Source organism: Anomalospiza imberbis, chromosome 24, assembly GCF_031753505.1.
Source record: "Anomalospiza imberbis isolate Cuckoo-Finch-1a 21T00152 chromosome 24, ASM3175350v1, whole genome shotgun sequence".
NCBI lineage: Eukaryota > Metazoa > Chordata > Aves > Passeriformes > Viduidae > Anomalospiza > Anomalospiza imberbis.
In genome coordinates, this window is record NC_089704.1 from 7250046 (window position 1) to 7269434 (window position 19389).

General features: G+C 57.5%; 3 protein-coding genes across 3 annotated transcripts; 2 read left to right on the top strand and 1 right to left on the bottom strand.

Moving 5' to 3' along the window:
* Positions 1-1504: 1504 nt before the first annotated feature.
* Positions 1505-2996, bottom strand: CLDN25 (claudin 25). The gene has a single exon (XM_068172189.1). The coding sequence runs from the start codon at positions 2571-2573 to the stop codon at positions 1899-1901; it is 675 nt and encodes a 224-aa protein (XP_068028290.1). The 5' UTR covers positions 2574-2996; the 3' UTR covers positions 1505-1898.
* A 1810-nt stretch (positions 2997-4806) lies between these two features.
* Positions 4807-6830, top strand: LOC137462007 (G protein-activated inward rectifier potassium channel 4-like). Its single transcript, XM_068171948.1, has 3 exons — positions 4807-4985; positions 5089-6274; positions 6487-6830. Exons 1-3 carry the CDS (start codon positions 4809-4811, stop codon positions 6828-6830), a joined length of 1707 nt encoding a protein of 568 aa, XP_068028049.1. The 5' UTR covers positions 4807-4808.
* Positions 6831-9034: 2204 nt separating this feature from the next.
* Positions 9035-19090, top strand: UBE4A (ubiquitination factor E4A). Its single transcript, XM_068172097.1, has 20 exons — positions 9035-9056; positions 9231-9395; positions 9505-9681; positions 9842-9954; positions 10525-10677; positions 10771-10930; positions 11095-11297; positions 11512-11703; positions 12541-12874; positions 13136-13262; positions 14176-14483; positions 15065-15197; positions 16186-16373; positions 16460-16560; positions 16686-16799; positions 17483-17657; positions 17775-17955; positions 18152-18299; positions 18534-18691; positions 18838-19090. The coding sequence occupies exons 2-20, from the start codon at positions 9272-9274 to the stop codon at positions 18977-18979; spliced, it is 3231 nt and encodes a 1076-aa protein (XP_068028198.1). The 5' UTR covers positions 9035-9056; positions 9231-9271; the 3' UTR covers positions 18980-19090.
* The last annotated feature ends 299 nt before the right edge of the window (positions 19091-19389 follow it).

The following is a 19389-nucleotide window of genomic DNA, read 5'->3' on the forward strand; positions in this document are numbered from 1 at the left end:
ATGTGGGAGAATCTTTCACTCTCCTGGTGACTTTATGATGAAGTAGCACTGCCGTGATCCACAGGCACTCTGGCTGCCAGTGTCCCAGCAGCGACCCATGCCTCCTCAGGGACCAGGGTGCTGTGGTGCCAGAGTGCTGCTTTTGCAGCTTGTTTCCCCACTGTTGTGACAGAGCAGTGGGATGAGGCCTTAACTCACTGCTCAGGGTGCTTGACCTTCCATGAATGGAAACGTGGGGCGCTTGAACAGAACCCCCAGGCCATCACCCACCCGGAGGCATGCTACCTCCTCCCAGCCAGCACTTGGCATTGCCAGGCAGCTTTTGTGCACTTGCAAGCAGTAGGATGTGGTTTGGGAAGAGGAGAGCCTGTTTGTTCTGACTCGAAAAACAGTGGCTTTGCCCTGTTCTTTGTGTTGCTGCCGGAAGCTGAAATCCCCAGCCCCTGCCCACAGCCTGCTTTAAGGAACCAACGAGGAGTGTCAGGAGTACAGAGTGGTGCCAGGGACGTCATGGTATTTGGACTGGGCTGGACAGGAGGAGTGTTCCCAGGCTGGAAGCCTTTGCTCACTGTCCTGTCCTCCCATTTCCCAGGGGAGTTACGGCCAAAACAGCCTCCCTGTGCTCCCTGGGTTGCTCAGCCCTCCCAGGGCAGCTGGCAGGGGCTGCAGCTCCTTGGGAGGTGATGGCCAGGAACACCGCCCCTCAGTTCTGCCTTGTTTGATTCTCTTTCAGGAGGACTGAGCACCTGGCTCTTCCACTTCACTCTCAGCACCACCAACTCTGTCCCCAGTCCTGCAGCATCAGAACTCCCAGGGATCATCCCCGTTCCCTTGCCTTGCCCATCCACTCCTTCGGGTCCTCCAGCTGAGCAAAGTGCAGGTTTCAAAATGGGACTTAGAGGGAGCGGACTTTGCTTCCCCCAGGAATGCTGCTGTCGGCCGGGCCTTCCTTGAGATGGGTCACGCGCCCACGGCTTTGAGCCTGCAGGGATTAAACCAGCGCTGAACTCGGTTTTCAACCAGCGCTGTAGCAGCGGGCAGGCCCCTGTCAGGACTCCGGGTGCTAATCCAGCCTGATGGTCCATGCTCTTGCTCACAGAGGTGTGTAATCAGCCTTTATTTTTACAGCTGAATCAGGAAAATGTGGAAGGAACAGTTCGGCAAAAAACCTTTCTTGCCTCTTGTGCACAGGTAAACGATGCAGCCAAGGAACTTCTGACACAAAGGTCTGTGGCACTTATCGGCTTTATCATCTTAGCCATGAGAAGATGAGGCTCCTGCAGGGCACGCGGTCACTGCCATCAGCAGCAGGAATAGATGGTGCTGCCTTGTCTCTCATTTTCCTCCTTCCCCCTTGTTTTCCATTTTTCTCTCTTTTCCTCCAATCTTTTCTGGACTGACCAAACCGTGGCTGCAGCAGCAGTGCTGCCCCTTGCAGCTCCCACCCTGCATCCCAACCTCTCCAAGATACAGCTGCATGTTCAGAGCACAGACACACTGCCAACGGACATGATAATTTATTGCAAATGCATCAGAGCAACACAGACATGCAAGGAAAGAGCTGCTGCACTGGGGCACAGCATTAGCCACAACAGCCTTGGCTATGGGGGACTCGCCAGGGATGCCAACACAGTGTCACCCATCAGTGATGGCAGCACGGTGTCACCAGCATTACAAAGTGCTGCCCGCTGCTTGTTGCCTTCCCACGTTTGCTTGGTGAGTGCTGCGGGGAAAATCTGCTGCTCCTTAACAGAAAAAAAGTGAAGCAGACACGCAGAGGAAGGAGAGAAACCTGCAGAGCTGCCGTAGCAATTAGCAAATCATCCTGTGAAACAAGCAGGAGCCCTCCCTGCCAGGGGAAGAGCCACGAGGTGCCCAGGGCACAGCACCCTGAGGCCCTAGATGACCAAGTCTGCATTTTTGGGGTGCAGGTGGTGGCCCCCAGCCACACCTCGTGCAGCGGGGGCCTGGCGGCAGGCGGGGGCCAGCGGCGTTGCGGTGCTCGTGGATCGGGCGCTGCAGGCGAGGAGCAGTCCGCCAGCAGCGAGGAAGGCTCCAGCAAACCACCCCAGGAAGGTGGCCTCCCCAAACTCCCACCTGGGGACGATGTCGGGGACAGTCTCGTCCCAGAAGTCGAGGACGGTGTTGTAGGCGACCCAGGAGACTGGCACCAGGGTGGTGATCCCTGCCATGCCAAGCGTCGCTCCCCCGCCAAGCAGGAGCTGCCGCTTTCGCCCAGGTTTGTCCTCGCAGGTTCTCCAGCCCTCCAGCCCCAGGGCAGCGAGGAGACAGCCCAGCAGCCCCAGCCCGTTGGAGAGGCACATCAGGAGGCGAGAGATGCGCAGCTCGGGGGGCAGCGCCAGGAAGGAGCCGTGGGCTTGGCATTCAACCACCCCCTCCTCCTGGGTGATGCAGACCTGCCAGAGCCCCATGTTCCAGACCTCCAGCTCGTTCAGGTCCAGGTTGAGGTTCTTCCAGAGTGGCACGAAGGTGGTGACGCAGGAGCTGATCCACCCGAGGAGAGCCAGCAGCATCCCCCCGCCCTGCGCCCTTGCCCACCAGCCCCCGGCCATGCCGTCGCCGCCCCGCTAACCTCCGGGCCCCGATTAGCCGCCCTGCGCGGCGGCCGCGGGCATTAACGCTTGTGCAGCAGCGTCCGCCCGGCCGCCGGCCGCGTCTGCCGCCCGGGGGGGCGAATTCAAGCCTGTTCCTCCAACGCCGGGGTGTGGCCACGGTCGTTTTTCAGCTGTTGTTGGTTTTTCCACGCTAAAAGGAGAGCCCGGCTCAGCAGGAAAAGCCGGGTGCATCCCCGCGGTAACTCCGGGCTGGGTCCCGCCGCTGCCTCGCCGTGCCCAGGAGGGTTAAGCCAAAGCATGCAAATCCTCCGAGCCTTGGCCACCCCGCAGCGAGCGCCTTGGCAGGGAAAGCGATTCTCGGCAGAAGCAGTTCCAGCCTCGGTGGGACACGGCTGGCACCGTAGCACAAGATGCAGGCAGCAGAGAGCCGGCATCAGGCTTTTCTCAGGAGTCAGTGCCTCGGTTGGAGGTCTTGATCCTCATTCGGTCATTAAATAAAGATGCAAAGGAGCCTTTGAGGGCTGCGTTGAGAAATGGGGATGTTCAAGGGAGGAAGCAGGTTTCAGATGGGCCCTTCTCGCAGGTGGGCATTGATCCCCCTGTCCTGCACCCAGCCCTTCACCAGCAGATGCGACTCATGGTGCTTGTGTGTGAGGAAACCCTTGTCCTGATAGGAGATACCCTGATGCAAACACAAAGCTGGGGAAAGCCCATCTACATCAGCTTGGTCTGGTGGAAGGTGTTCCTGTGGCAGGGGGTTGGAGCTGGACTGATCTTTAAGACCCTCTCCAACCCAAACCGTTCTGGGATTCTACAAAAAGGATGAAAAGAGGCATCAGGAAAATCCCAAGTTTGTGCTGGCACTCGGCTCCCATCCTCCCCCACGTGCATTGCCTCCGCGGGGTCCAGCTTGCAGATTCATCTTCCCCGGGAGATTAGCGACTAATCTCTCCTTCATCCGCCGTCTTTCTTATCTGTATCGGGAGCCAGACTGGAAATTACTGAGTCCTGCTGGTCCCGGGGTCCAGCCCTGGTGAGCGTCAGGAGGATCTTTGCAGGGGGCTCCCACAAGGAAGGGGCGAGGGAGAACGGACCACGCTCAACGTAGAAGCACAGACCAGGCAGGAGAAAGGGGATGTTTTCCAGCCCTTGCTGACCATCCCGTTCCTAAGAGCAGACAGGGAGCATCATCCAAAGGGCAAGAGCAGGGAAATCCGCTGGGAAACCCCTCCTGCTCTTTCCCCCAGGCATTGGGGCACCTGCTCCTTCTGATTAAATCGTCTCAAGGTAATTGTGCCTGTCATTGAGACAGATTAACGGGTGACCTTCTGCCGCCGGAGCAGGATTGGCGGCCGCCGCCGAGCTCCCAGTCCTTCTTTCCCTCCCACCGGCCACGGTGGCACAGCCGGGCAGAGGATTCCCGTCCACAGCCGGTGGGAAGATGCCCGGCAGTGGCCGGGGCGCAGCGGGAGCCACAAGCCGAGAACGACGTCTGCCGGGCTGGCAGCCGCTCTGCCTGGACATGAGGTGGGTGTCTCCCGCGCCCAGGGGTCTGGGGAGCCGGGAGGTTGGTCCGGGGACCGACGTCCTCCACCGTCGCACTGAGGACCGCTGTTCCCGCTGCTCTGCAGCAGCAGGGGATGCTCGACGGAGGCAGAGTGCCAACACTCCCACCCCATGCCCACCCCTATCCCCGCACGTCTCTGCGCTCCGGGTTGCGTTTCCAGGACCATGACCTCCCATCACGTCTCCCCATGGGCGCCGGCTGGACTCAGCCTGTCCCGAGGAGCCTGGCTGTGGGGTCTGCATCTCTCTCACAGGCTGTCCTTCCTCCGCACCTAGGGGCCATCCCTTTCTGCTCGGAGCTTCTTAGAGAACCGGCAGCTACCTCCACGGCATGGAGCAACTGTGGAACAGTGCCTTAGGCGCTCACCTGGAGCTTGCCGGCTGCCGGGGCTGCTCCCCACCGGAGACGAATGCCTCCTTCCCCGGCCTTGCAATGCAATTATGGCCCTTAATGGGCTCAGCCATCTGGAGCCAGCCCGCAGGCACCCGGGCACAGCTCCGGAGCTGGGACATGCGTTGCTGGGCAAGGGGGACCCCCCAGACCCTGGCCCCCGGGGGTGCGGAGCGGGGCCAGAGCCCCCGGCTGCTTTCCGTGTCCGAATAACTCCCCGCTTTGTCTCCCCCACGGCAGGACCTGGCGCCCCGCCCGGGGCTGAGCCCGCCGCCATGGTGCTCCCCTACGCCCGCAACAGCGGCGGCGCGGGCGGCTGGCTGGCCCCGGAGGAGCCCCGCGGCCGCAGCAACTCCATCCCCCCGGCGCAGACCCCCACGGCCAAGCACATGCTGGCCTACCTGCCCCGGCCACCCACCGACACCAGCCGCTACGGCACCTTCCCGCAGAAGGTATGGCGCGCACCGGGGCATCCTCGGCACATGATGCCGCCGGGCGCTCGCGGTTGTTGTCGGAGGCGATTTCTCACCGACGGGCTCCTTTCCCCCCCCGCAGCCCGATCTCCCGGCCGCCCCCGGGGCTCTGGTGGAGGACGGCGGGCAGAAAGCCGCCGCCGCCACTGGCAAGAGAGGCGCCCCGATGCCAAACTACCCATCTGCGCCCCGTCACAGCGGCTTTGTCCCCGGTGAGCCGTCCCTGCCGCCGAGCCGCGGGAGCCTGAGCACCCAGCAGCACCGCGGCCGGCCCTCCTGGTGCCCAGCGCCTGCCCCACAGGAGGCAGGTGCCCGCTTGTACCCGCTGCACGCGCTGAGCGTGGCCAACGTCCCCAACTCCTCCCGCGGCAAGACCTCCGCCCGCAGCTCCACCATTCCCACCCCGGAGGGGCTGCAGGGCCGGCGCTGCAAGCTGCTGGAGGAGGACAGCCCCGTGGCCCAGGCCGGCAAGCGGCAGCGGCAGCGCTATGTGACAAAAGTGGGCAAGTGCCAGGTGAATCTGGGCAACATCCAGGACAAGAAGAGGTTCCTCTCAGACATCTTCACCACCATTGTAGACCTCAAGTACCGCTGGTTCCTCTTCGTCTTTATGATGTGCTACATCGTCACCTGGGTGGTCTTTGGCTTCATCTACTTCTTGGACGCCTGGGTGCGGGGTGACGTTGGGCACCAGGGCGATCCCGAGTGGCAGGCGTGCATCGAGAACGTGGATAGCTTTGTCTCTGCCTTGCTCCTCTCAGTGGAAAGCCAGCGGACCATCGGCTACGGCACTCGGATGGTGACGGCCAACTGCGCCGAGGGCGTCATCCTGCTGATGGCACAGTCCATCGTCGGCTCCATGATCGACGCCATGATGGTTGGCTGCATGTTCGTTAAGATCTCCCGGCCCAAGAAGCGCGCCCAGACCCTCATCTTCAGCAAGAACTGCGTCATCTCCCTCCGGGACGAGAAGCTCTGCCTGATGTTTCGTGTGGGGGACCTGCGGGAAAGCCACATGGTGGATGCCAAGATCCGGGCAAAGCTGATCAAGTCCCGTCAGACGGCCGAAGGGGAGTTCATCCCCCTGGAGCAGTCGGAACTGAACCTGGGCTATGACACAGGGGAGGACCGTCTGTTCCTGGTGGAGCCCCAGATCATCTGCCACGTCATCAACCGTCACAGCCCTTTCTGGGACATGTCTGCTGAGTCACTGCGCCGGGAGCAGTTTGAGATCATCATCATCCTCGAGGGCATCGTGGAAGCCACAGGCAAGTGGTCTCAGGGAGTCAGGGTGGAGAGGGGGGTGCTCCCCTGGGGTCCTGGAGATGCTGGGCAAACTGGGCCCAGGAGTGACATCTGAGCAAGAGAGGCTCGGGGTCAAAACTGTCTCCGGTGGGCCATGGGTGGTGCAGGGCTGGAAGCCCCCGGCCAGGCAGCAGGGGGCTCGTTGTGGCACAGCTCAGCCATTGTCTTGCCGCAGGAATGACGTGCCAAGCCCGCACCTCCTACACGGAGGACGAGATCCTCTGGGGATACCGCTTTGAGCCCTGCATGTCCCTGGAGAAGGGCGCCTTCCAGGTGGACTACAGCCGCTTTGAGATGACCTTTGAGGTGCAGACGCCGGCGGCCAGCGCCAAGGAGCTGCACGAGCTGAAGGAGCTGGAGCAGCAGGAGCACTCCACGCTCAGCCTCTACTGGGACCACCTGCTGCAGCCCTGCGCGCTGCCGGGGCCCGGCGAGGATGCGCCGGTGGGGACGAGTGCCCCCGGCAGCGTGGCTGAGGGCGGCCGGGACGAGCCACCGGAGCGGGAATTCCCTGCCTGAGCGGCTCCCGGACCGTGGGTGCCCCACGCCAACAGTGCCATAGCCCACCCTCCTCCGTGGGGCCGAGCCCCTGTGCCCTCACCCCCTGTTCCCCCAGCACAGCCACAGGGCGTTCTTTTCGTTGTTCTTTTGTAACAAGGAATACCACGCGTAACTGCTGGGCGAGTAAAGGCTGCCCCTGGCAAAACCACCCAACCGCCAGCCGTGTTTATTCTGGGGGAACTCTCAGGGGGCTGGGCAAAGAAGAGGCAGAGCCCAGAGCCCCCCAGTGCCATGGGCTCAGTCCTGCAGCACCTCACGGACCCCGACACGGCCCCGTGCCCCCCCAGCACCCCAAACTGCCCCCAGTCCCTGTCAGACATAGTGCTCCAGCCCTCCCCCCACAGGGAGACGTTGCACCGGGCTGGTGCTGCCGGGGGTTGGACACGGTGTAGTAGAATTAAATTAATATTGTGACAGGAATCACATCACTGCAGTCTCCTGCAGCACCTGGCAGGGCAGTGCCTGGGCCTGGGCCAATAAAATCTGTGTATGCAGGGTCTGGCTGGGCTGAGGACCCTCCTGCAGTCCCCAGTCAGCTTTGCCTCAGGGGGTTGCACAACAACCCTTGGGATTTAACCCCCTTTGGATTTAACCCCTTTTGTCCACCTCTGCTTTTCTCTACCAGCCTACCTTTGTATCTCCCCACGGAGCCTTGGGCAGGCTATTTTCTGACCCCACCTCAAATCTCTCCTGCCGAGAAGGGTGCGAGGGGAGGGATGGAGCAGCTGGGGAGGCCCTGGGGCCGAGGTCAGCCCAGCACGGAAGGGAGGCACGGGGGTGTAATGTGAACACACGCATCAGTGTCCCTACACCACACCCCGGCAGCCCCAAATCCCCTGCACACAAAGAACTCCCTGCACAAGGAAAAGTTAAAAAAAGAAAAAAGCTGCAAAGAAGTTAATAAGGGTCAATATGCACGTTGATTCGATAGAAAATCGTGCTTTGCCTGTTAAGCAGTTGATTTGCATATCATTAATATTGAAATGCAGGCCACCGGGCGGACAGCAAACACAAACTCGGTTATCGCACAGGCGGGCGCGTTCCGCAGCACGGGACACGCGGGGCTCCCTCCGAGCCGGGCTGGATTCCTGTCCCTGTCCCTGCCCCATTCCCGTTCCCATTCCTATTCCCTGTCCTTGTCCCATTCCTGTCCCTGTCCCTGCCCCATTCCCGTTCCCATCCCACTCCTGCCCCATTCCCTGTCCTTGTCCCATTCCTGTCCCTGTCCCTGCCCCATTCCCGTTCCCAATCCCATTCCCTGTCCCCATTCCCTGCCCCATTCCCGTTCCCATTCCCATTCCCTGCCCCATTCCCTGTCCTTGTCCCATTCCTGTCCCTGTCCCTGCCCCATTCCCTGTCCCCATTCCTATTCCCATTCCTGTTTCCATTCCCATTCCCTGTCCCCATTCCTATTCCCGTTCCCATTCCTATTCCCGTTCCCGTTCCCATTCCCCATTCCCGTTCCCATTCCCGTTCCCGTTCCCATGTCCGTTTCCGTTCCCATTCCCATTCCCTGCCCCGTTCCCGTTCCCATTCCCTGTCCCCATTCCTATTCCCGTTCCCATTCCTATTCCCATTCCCGTTCCCGTTCCCATTCCCGTTCCTATTCCCTGCCCCATTCCCGTTCCCGTTCCCATTCCCGTTCCCGTTCCCTGCCCCATTCCCGTTCCCATTCCCGTTCCCTGCCCCATTCCCATTCCCGTTCCCATTCCCATTCCCGTTCCCATTCCCATTCCCGTTCCCATTCCCGTTCCCGTTCCCGTTCCCATTCCCTGCCCCGTTCCCGTTCCCGTTCCCGTTCCCGTTCCCATTCCCTGCCCCGTTCCCGTTCCCGTTCCCGTTCCCGTTCCCGTTCCCTGCCCCATTCCCATGCCCGTTCCCATTCCCGTTCGCGTTCCCGTTCCCGTTCCCGTTCCCGTTCCCGTTCCCGTTCCCATTCCCGTTCCCGTTCCCGTTCCCTGCCCCATTCCCGTTCCCGTTCCCGTTCCCATTCCCGTTCCCGTTCCCGTTCCCGTCCCCGCGGGGCCGCAGGTGTCGTTCCCTGTCCCGGTCGCCAGGAGTCGCTGCCGCCGCTCCCGCCCGAGCTCCCCAAGTTCCTCCTCCCGTGCCTCAGTTCCGGCGCATCGCGGTGACGTCATCGCTGTGCGCCGCGGTGACGCGCAGAGCTCTCCGGCGGCGGCCGAGGCGGGAGCGGAGCGGGAGCGGGACGGGACCGGAGCCCCCGCACCGAGCGGGACGGGACGGGACCGGAGCCCCCGCACCGAGCGGGACGGGACCGGAGCCCCCGCACCGAGCGGGACGAGCCCGCCGCGCCCGGGGGGCAGCGAGCCCGGGCCCTGACGGCGGCCCTCCCCGCAGCCTTGCCCCGGCTCACCCGTATGGCGCGGCCCTGAGGGGAGATGACCGACCAGGAGAACAACAACAGCATCTCCAGCAACCCCTTCGCCGCCCTCTTCGGCTCCGTCGCTGCCGCCAAGCACTTCGCCGCCGTCCAGAAGCAGCAGCAGCTGCGGCAGCTGACAGGTGGGGAGGCCGAGGCCGGCCCTGGGGCAGGGGCCGGCCCCTGGGGAGGGGGCGAGGCGGTCCGCCTGGCAGGGGCTGTGCCCGGGACGCTGAGGGCTCTGTCATGCAGGCGAGGAGACGTCCATCAGCCAGGATGACTCTGACAACAGCGTCTCCGAGAGCCTGGACGACTGCGACTATTCGGTGGCCGAGATCAGCCGCTCATTCCGCTCGCAGCGAGAGCTCTGCGAGCAGCTCAACATCAACCACATGATCCAGAGGATCTTCCTCATCACCTTGGACAACAGTGAGCCCGGGAGCCCCCGAGGGGGTGGCACAGGCTGGGGCAGCTGTGTTTGTGTGACACCCGCGGGCAGCTGGGAGGGGACGGTGCCAGGGGCAGCAGCCCGGGGCTGTGCTGCGACAGTCCTGCCTGCAGGTGGAACAGGTCCCTCTGCCCTTCCCAGGTGACCCCAGCATGAAGAGTGGGAATGGGATCCCAGCACGCTGTGTCTACCTGGAGGAAATGGCCGCAGACCTGGATGACCAGGACTGGCTGGACATGGACAATGTGGAGCAGGTAGGCACACCTGCCTGGGGCCATCTGCAGACTTTGGCCTCCACATTCAGTTTGTTTTCTCAGAATGTACATATGATGTATCCCAAATCCTTTTCCGAACCCTGGCACAAAGCTGCCACTTTTTATTATTTTGCTGGAAAAGCCCATGAGATTTTTGGGATACGAGGCTGAGAAAAGTGTAGAATTTGGGGAATCCAGCCCTTCCTCCTGGAAGCTGCAGGAGTTTGCTGCCCTGCAGGTCTGTGTGGGTGGGGAAGGGAAGAAAAACCAGGGAACTCAGTCAGCAGTGTCCACGTACACTCTCGTCTTCATTTGCAGCCGTGTCAGTTGCTCCTGCTGAGGATTTCAGTGGAAATGGTTTCTGGTGGGGGTGCTGTTATTCCATGAGGGATTTGCTTAGGCCAGAAGCAGCTGAGGGTTCTCACTCCAGCACTGTGTTACTTAATGAGGGATATGGAGAGCTCTTCTCAGCAGGAGTCAATTAGCCTGGGTGATGTGGAGCTCCCTCGTGCGGAGGGGTCAGCTCTGGGCTGGGCCGTGTCGCTGTACCCCGTCTCTGCCGGTGCCCAGGCCCTGTTCACCCGCCTGCTGCTGCCGGAGCCCGGGAGCCACTTGATCCACATGACCTGTGCCAGCAGCCAGAACCTCTCGGCTGAGCGCGACGCTGGGGAGAGGCAGATCCTGCGCTACCTCTACGCCTGCTTCCGCAGGGCACGGGAAGAGGTGGGCGAGGCAACTCTGTCACCCAGCTCTGCAGTGGCCCAGCTCGAGTTGTGATGAGCGGGGCCCCAGCACTGCTTCCTTCTCCTTGCTCAGATCACCAAGGTGCCGGAGAATCTGCTGCCCTTCGCAGTGCGCTGCCGCAACCTGACCGTGTCCAACACTCGTACTGTCCTCCTCACCCCCGAGATCTACGTCAACCAGAACGTCTACGAGCAGCTGGTGGACCTGATGCTGGAGACACTGAGAGGGGCACGTAAGTGAGAGGGTTGTGCCACTGCCTCAGCGCTGCGCGGCTGCCCTGGAGCATCGTGGAGTTGGGTGGAGCTTTGGCTCCCCGTGCTGCCAAAAGAGGGGGTTGAGTTTGGGTCGGTTTGGCTCCTGGAGCTCTGGGAGTGACAGCCTCGTATCTCCTGCCAGAGTTTGAAGACATGACCGAGTTCCTTGAGGAGGTCATAGAAGCCTTAACGATGGACGAGGAGGTGCGCACATTTGGGGAGGTCATGGTTCCCGTGTTTGACATTCTGTTGGGGAGAATCAAGGACCTGGACCTCTGCCAGATCCTGCTGTACACATACCTCGATGTGCTCCTCTACTTCACAAAGCAGAAGGACATAGCAAAGGTGGGTACCTTGGCTTAGGCAGGAGCTCTTTGCAGGGCCACATTTACAAGACCTGATCTGCAGAGGTCAAACCAGCAGTGTGGTGTAACAGCACCCAATGTGTGTAGTCATACCCTTCCTCTCCCTTCTCATAGCCTGCCACAAACCCATCAGTTTGTTAGGGTTTTTCCTGGGATTTTGGACAACTGTCAGCATGTCCTGATGTGCTCCCCAGGTTTTTGCAGGCTACATCCAGCCCAAGGATCCCAGCAATGGACAGATGTACCAGAAGACTTTGCTTGGTGCCATTTTAAATATCTCCTGCTTGTTGAAGACCCCTGGTGTGGTGGAGAACCATGGCTACTTTCTGAATCCATCCCGATCCAGCCCACAGGAGATTAAAGTGCAGGAATCCAACATCCATCAGGTGGGAGAAGTGGGGCAGTTCTGCTTCCTGCAGTGTTAGTGGCCTCTCATTGCCTGAGGGTTCAAAACATGGTATCAGGGCTTGAGTTCCACCACTGGTTCAGGAATAGCATGGCTTGCAACTAGGCATGTCCCAAAACTGCTTTGAATTCTGCAGCTGGAGCATGGGAACAGTTTTGCCACCTGCCTTGGGTGGTTGTAACCCAAGTCTTTGTGCCTTATCAAAGTCGCCTAAGCTTTTGGAAAAAGGGTGGCTGGTACTGCTGGAACAGACATCAGTAACTTGAGGTGCTACTTGGAGATCATCTACCTCGGGTGTTGCAATCACCAGGGACTAGTTTTCAGTACTTGTCCTGTAATTAAAGCACTAATTGATTCACCAGTTAAGAAAGTGACAGGCAGCATTCTCTCTCATTATGCAAGTACATTTCTTCCTTAGGGAAATACCACTAGGAATGTTCCAGTAGGTCAGGAGTGAAACATGAGGATTCAGGATATAAATACAGGAGTGAACTGGGGCGCAGAGGTCATCCCTGAGAGGGGCTTTTCCACTCAGGGGTTCTTTCAGGCTGTCAAAAATAGGCGAAGAATTTTGGATTTACTTTGTATGAGAACAAATTGTCTCAGCTGTGCTTTTGAGGACATCCCTAACTGTTGTTTGCTGCCAGCCCCAGGGTCTGACCTGCTTGTAACACCGGTGTGTGATGGGTGATTCACGGGGTGTCCTGAGGAGCAGGACACAGTCTGGAGCAGGAAAGGGTCTGATAGCAGTGATATCAGAGAGGCAAAAGAACAACCCCCAAGGACTCATTCAACTGTGTTCTGTTTCCTCTAACAGTTCATGGCCCAGTTCCATGAGAAGATCTACCAGATGCTGAAAAACCTGTTGCAGTTGTCACCAGAGACGAAGCACAGGATCCTCTCCTGGCTGGGAAACTGCCTCCATGCGAATGCGGGCCGCACCAAAATTTGGGCTAACCAGATGCCAGAGATTTTCTTCCAGATGTACGCCTCAGATGCCTTCTTCCTTAACCTGGGGGCTGCCCTCCTGAAGCTGTGCCAGCCCTTCTGCAAACCCAGATCTCCAAAGCTGCTAACTTTCAATCCTACCTACTGTGCCCTGAAAGAGCTGAATGAAGAGGAGAGGAGGAGCAAAAACGTACACATGAAAGGTACACCTAAGCACTGGGGACTGAGGGAATGGGAAAGGGGGTCTCCTCAGTCCCCACATTACCCAGTAGTGCCCTCTCAGTGGATTACCATTAGGGTTAGGGGAGAGTTAGAAGTGTGACTAGAGAGGAGCAAGAAGAGAGCTGAATACAAATAAAACACTGCCAATATCACCAGGAGCCCTTTTGTGTCCTCAGGAGGGACCCTCTCAGGCCCTCCCCTCACCTAGGTAGGCCCTGATGCAGAGATGCTTTTCCTTACAGGTTTGGAAAAAGAAACATGTTTGATCCCTGCTCTGAGCGAGCAAGAGCCGCAGTTTGCGAACAGCTACAACCTGGTGACGGAAAACCTGGTGCTCACGCAGTATACCCTGCACTTGGGCTTTCACAGGTACTTGCTTTCAGTTCCCCCGGGGCTGTTTTCCACCCATGTGCAGCTGCGCACATTTCAGTAAATACTCTGAACCCAGGGTGGGCAGCTGAGCTGCTGCTTGAACTTCAGCCTGGCTGACTGCAGGAAGAAATTTTGCTCATGTTTTTGCTAATCAGGATACACTCAGGCTTTCAACAATCATTGTGGGTTTTGATTCTCAGATCCCCTTGGTCTTTCTGCAAGCGTTTTATCCTAATAAAGGAGTCTTGCAGGCTTCATGTTATTTATAGACACCAATAGCCAAGTGCTGGGTATTTGTAGATTGCTCCATTCCCCCCTTTCCTTGGGGCAGGAGCCCCGTCCAGGTGGCAGAGCACCTGCCCACTGGGAGTGACCTAAACGCCCTTATAGCTGGGCTGTGTGTGAAACAGCAATGTGGGATAGCTGTCAGCTTCTAGGAGAGGATTTTCTGGACACTAAAACACTCTGTTTTGCACCACTTCCCTCTGCAAATCGTTGCCTAGATACTGTGAGGTCATGGCTGATCCAAGCAGAGTCCCCTTCTGGTTTATTCTCTAAATATAGACATTGACAAAAAAGTTATTATGCAAGTGGCTTGTTGCTGGGAAACTGAAGCATCACCTTGCAAGCATCTCTGGGCCGTGTTGGATCCCTGACCTCAGCGACCCAAGGGAGCTCGGTGCTGCAGAGGGTGCTGCCATGTCCCCAGGCCACTCTGCAGGTGCCATGGTCCCTCACAGGGTCTCCTACCCTCCCAGGTCCTGCCAAGCCTTTCCCCAAGGCTTCCCATTGCCAGAGCCCCAGACGGGGTACCCACGGAAATTATCTGAATCCACCAGCTTCTGCATTGGTGAGGCAGGATGTCTGTCTGTCTATCTGCTCACCCCTCCTTGCCTCCTTTCCCGGGCAGGTTGCACGACCAGATGGTAAAGATAAACCAAAGCCTTCACCGCCTGCAAGTGGCATGGCGAGAAGCTCAGCAGAGCTCCAGCCCCGCTGCTGACAGCCTCAGGGAGCAGTTTGAGCGCCTGATGACCATCTATCTCTCCACCAAGACGGCAATGACAGAACCACAGATGCTGCAGAACTGCCTGAACCTGCAGGTGTCCATGGCAGTGCTGCTGGTGCAGCTGGCTGTGGGGAACCATGGGACCGAGCCGCTGGAGCTGAGCTTCCCGCTGCCGGAGGTGGAGCACAGCGCGCTGGCCTACGTGCCAGGTGAAGCCACGCGTGCTGCCGGGGGTCTGTGCCAACACCTGCCATACATGAGCACTGGAAGAGCTGCCTGAGCAAGTGCTTCCCTGTCCAGGGCAGGACACGGAGCTACCACCGACACTGTGCAGAGTATTCTCTCTGAAGAGGATCACTCTTAGAAAATCTGGGGCTGTTTGAGGGGCCATACTTAGGGTAGTGAAGCTGCTGACTTTTTAGAAGTCCTACTCATTTGCAAGTGGCAAATTCTACATTGACTTAGTGTTTTCTCTACATGTAAACTCTTTTTTCTGAGGCCTGCTTCAGGATTCTCCCCTTGGGGGTTGTGTAAAAGTGTGTCATCAGCAGACAGATGCTGGATTCACCCCACAAGTGACCTGACTTGTGGGAGGGAAGAGGGGAAGTGAGTCCCAGGTGTTACTCATGCCATCAGGCTGGGCATCCTTCTCCACGGCCGTTTCTAATACAGCTTGTTAATTACCAATACTTAATCAACATCAGAGTGGTGAGGGGAGAGTGGATGGGAGGCTGGAAAAGGGCACGGTGAGCTGCCTGGGGAGGAGCTCAGCTACAATCTCTGTTTGCAGAGTTCTTTGCCGATAATTTGGGCGACTTCTTCATTTTCCTGCGGCGTTTTGCTGATGACATCCTGGAGACTTCTGCTGATTCCCTGGAGCACGTCCTTCACTTTGTTACTGTTTTCATGGGTGATGTGGATAGGTAGGTGCAGCCCTGGATCCTTGTTGCAGAACACCTGGGGTGACCAAGGAAGTAGAAATTGCAGAGCTGTCTTGAGGCTTGGTTTGTGCAGCTGCGAGCAGGTTGATCTTTTTGAAACAGCTGAAATATACCTGCAGGAGGCACAAAGGGAATAAAGGCCTGTCTGGAGGCCACAGGCTTCCAAGGTTCAAATGGGATTTAGTGCTTAAATATACGTGTTTGGTTGTATGATGCAGAAACCCCATCAGCTACAGCCATTTTGTACTTGTTAAAGGGAGCTCCTGGGACTGATCTGTTGGGAGTGTCTCTGTGTCAGTGTTCAGTGTCTCACTGAACAGAACTGAATAGTTCTATCGCTCTTCCTGATAAGACATTACCCTGCTTTCTGCACTTCTACTGTTCGTTCATTTACACTCGTGTGTGAATGCAGTGAGCTCCTGGCAGCTGCAGATGGAGATTCCCATGGTAGGCAGCTCTCGTTGTTCCTGCTGTCCCTGGGAGGTGGAGTGTGTAGTTCTTCCTGGCAGTCCCCTACATCATCACCTGGGGCAGGTGGTTTGGTTTCTGCCCCACAAGTGCAGCAGAGGTATACTCTGACCTCAGTGCTGGTGCTGGACAGCAGATGCAGCAGGCAAAGCACTTGGATTTGCAGGGTAAAAAGGAAGCAGGTCTGTGGGCAGTAGGAAAACAGCTGGGATGGCTGGTGGGGTTTGCTCGAGAGCTCCAGCTGACAAGCAGGCATTGGGCTGTGAGTGGGAGAGCTGCTGTAGGAGGGGTGAGAGCAGCAGCTTGGCTGTTCCCACACTCTCTGGCCTTTGCCTGAGATTCCACTGTGCAAGTGAGTGCTGACCCAGGGCTGGCTTTACTGATGGTCTGCAGCAGTCTGGCACTCAAGCACGGATGAGCACGGATCCTGAGGTGATTCCTGAGCAGCTCCATTCTGCACTGTGGACGTGCCATCCTGGATTTGCTTTGTTTTCTCTTGCAGGATGAAAAATCCTCACCTGCGAGCCAAGCTGGCTGAAGTGTTGGAAGCTGTGATGCCTCACTTGGATCAGGCTCAAAGCCCACTCGTCTCGAGCGTATTTCATCGCAAGCGAGTGTTCTGCTCTTACCAACACGCTGCCCACCTGGCCGAGGCACTCATCAGAGTCTTTGTGGACATCGAGTTTACGGGTAAGCGCAGCATGGCAAGAGTTGTGTTCCCTGTGTAGCACCCGTGGGGGACTGTCCACTTGAAAGGTTCTTTGGCTTGTGCCCAGGTGACCCACACCAGTTTGAACAGAAGTTCAACTACCGCCGTCCCATGTATCCCATCCTGAGGTACATGTGGGACACTGATTCCTACCGGGACAGCATAAAGGTGAGGCGAGAGGTGCATGTCTGAGTGTGCCATGTGAGTGTGCAGCTCACATGGCGGGGCATGTGGCTCCATGTCCTGCCTTGGGGGCTGTGCTGCAGAATTCCCTGTTCTCCCTTTCTTTGCAGGCCCTGGCTGATTATGCCTCAGAGAACCTGGAGGCAATGAATCCCCCTCTCTTCTTGCGCTTCCTTAACCTGCTCATGAACGATGCCATTTTCCTGTTGGATGAAGCCATACAGGTAGGGCTGAGCTCACGCTCCATCATCGTCAGGTAAACAAGTTCTCACATCCTTGGTGCAATACTGACCTCCAGAACAGGGCCAGCTTGCCTGGCCCTGCCTGCTGAGTCTCGGCAGTAAGTAGTATGCAGGAAACAATCCCAAGATGGTGTGGCCAACGCTCTGGGAGAAGGGGTGAAGGCAGGAGGAAGGGTCTGGGGCCCTGTCTATGGGTTACCCTTCCTTCTGTTGGGTTCAGGAGGCAGCTCAGAACTAAGAGGAGCAAAAGGGCTTTTTCAGATCCAACAGAAAGTAGGCTGGGAAATCTGCCTGTTCCTAATCTGGATACACTCAGGCTTTAGAAATCACTGTGGGTTTTTATTCTCAAATCCCCTTGGTCTTTCTGCAGGTGTTTTGTCCTAATAAAGGCCTTTCATCTCCAGGCAGTTTTCCTTTGGGATTACAAGGGAATTTCAGGTGCTCTCATATCCCTGGTGTGTGTTAAATGCCTCTCCACTCCTTTCAGAGCTGCTGTTGCTGCTAGAAAGGGCTATTTTGGGGAGCTATTACCTGCCAGAGAGCTGATTGCTGGAAGGCCAGCAGATAAGATGGGTGATACGGATGTCGCCTGACTGGTTTTGAGCGTTTCTGGACCTCCTTGGCGTCGCCTCCCACCCAAACACTCCATGTGTTCTGTCTTGCAGTACCTCAGCAAGATCAAAGTTCAGCAGATTGAGAAGGACCGGGGCGAGTGGGACGGCCTGTCCCCGGAGGCTCGCCGCGAGAAGGAGTCCAGCCTGCAGATGTTTGGTCAGCTGGCGCGTTTCCACAACATCATGTCCAATGAAACCATTGGCACTCTGGCTTTCCTGACTTCAGGTAGGGAAAATGGCCCCTCCTGCCTGCCAGGGAGTGAGCAGGCAGGAACTTGGTTTCAGTGTGGTCAGATGAGGATGGAATTACTGTGAATCTGCCAACTGTTGTTTTGCTTTCCAGAAATCAAGTCCCTGTTTGTGCATCCTTTCCTTGCCGAGCGCATCATCTCCATGCTCAACTACTTCCTGCAGCACCTGGTTGGGCCTAAAATGGGAGCTTTGAAGGTGAAGGATTTCAGTGAGTTTGACTTCAAGCCACAGCAGCTCGTGTCTGACATCTGCACTATCTACCTAAACCTCGGGTAGGTGACAAGGGGAGTGAGTTTGTCAGTGGCAGGAGCCATCTTGGTGATACTGGGGGAGAAATGCTTAGTTACACTCGAGCTTTTCTTTAGCTTTGAGTTCTTTGCTATAGGAATGTGGCTGCTGTGGGGCCTGTTTTGCAGCCCTGATAAATGGGGATTCTTAAACCTTTCTCTCACATAACCTGTGGTGCAGGGATGAAGAAAACTTCTGTGCCACAGTCCCCAAGGACGGCCGCTCCTACTCACCGACGCTCTTTGCCCAGACCGTGCGGGTTCTGAAGAAGATCAACAAGCCTGGCAACATGATAGTGTCTTTTAGTAACCTGGCTGAGAGGATCAAGGTGAGCACTGCAGGAAACTGAACATACAAAAAAAGATGGAGTTGGTTCCTGTGTCCTTTTTGCTCTGTGTATTGCTGCATCTTTGCTGTGGAGCTGGATTTCTGGGAGTGCAGCTTTGTCCAAGGTCCAGCTGGGGCAGCTGGGAGGGTTCCCTGCCTGCACAGACCTGTGAATGCTCCCTGGTTTTGAGAGAACAGGGAGGCCGAATCCCTCAAAGCCACGTGTGCTCTCCAGTCTCTTGCAGACCGGCAGCAGCAGGAAGAGGAGACGTACGCAGATGCCTGTGATGAATTCCTGGATCCAATCATGAGCACTCTGATGTCAGACCCCGTGATCCTGCCCTCCTCCCGTGTCACTGTGGACCGATCGACCATAGCCCGACACCTGCTCAGGTGTGCAGCACAGCCCTCATACCTTGATACTTTTGGGAATCTGTTTCACATATCCAATGACTCTTCCTGGCCCCTCTCTTTCTTTTTTTTTTTAATCTCTAGCACCAGGAGTGTCCAAGTAATCTCCTTGATGTTTTATATTTCAGCGATCAGACAGATCCTTTCAATCGGAGTCCCCTCACTATGGACCAGATCAGACCAAACACAGAGCTAAAAGAGAAGATCCAGAGATGGCTTGCAGAGAGGAAAAAGCAGAAGGAGGAGGAGTTGGAGGACACGCTGAACTAAAAGACAGGATCTTATCTTTAAACCTCCTGCCATGGGCGAGATCACAGCCATGCAGGGGTAATGGCTGGAGCTGCCAGCCTAATGACGACCACATTTAGTGCATTGCCACCACCTTTGGAGTCTCTCCTCAGACCTTTCCCTGCCAGCCCTTGTTCTCTCTTTTCCTTTCAAGACTCTCTTTAATACCACGACTTCCCACTGCACTACAGCTTCGAGCCTCAGCCTCGGGAGAAGAACACAGCCTCCTGATGATGCGGTGCCCTGGCTCTATGTTACCTGCTCTTTGTGTTGGCCACGTTCTTTTCCAGCAGCACCGACAGGCTCCCTCTGTTCTGTGTTTAGACTGTGACCACCTTTCACTCGGTGGAAGCCGTGCCTCCGGCCGCTCCCAGAGTGGGCCGGGGGGGATC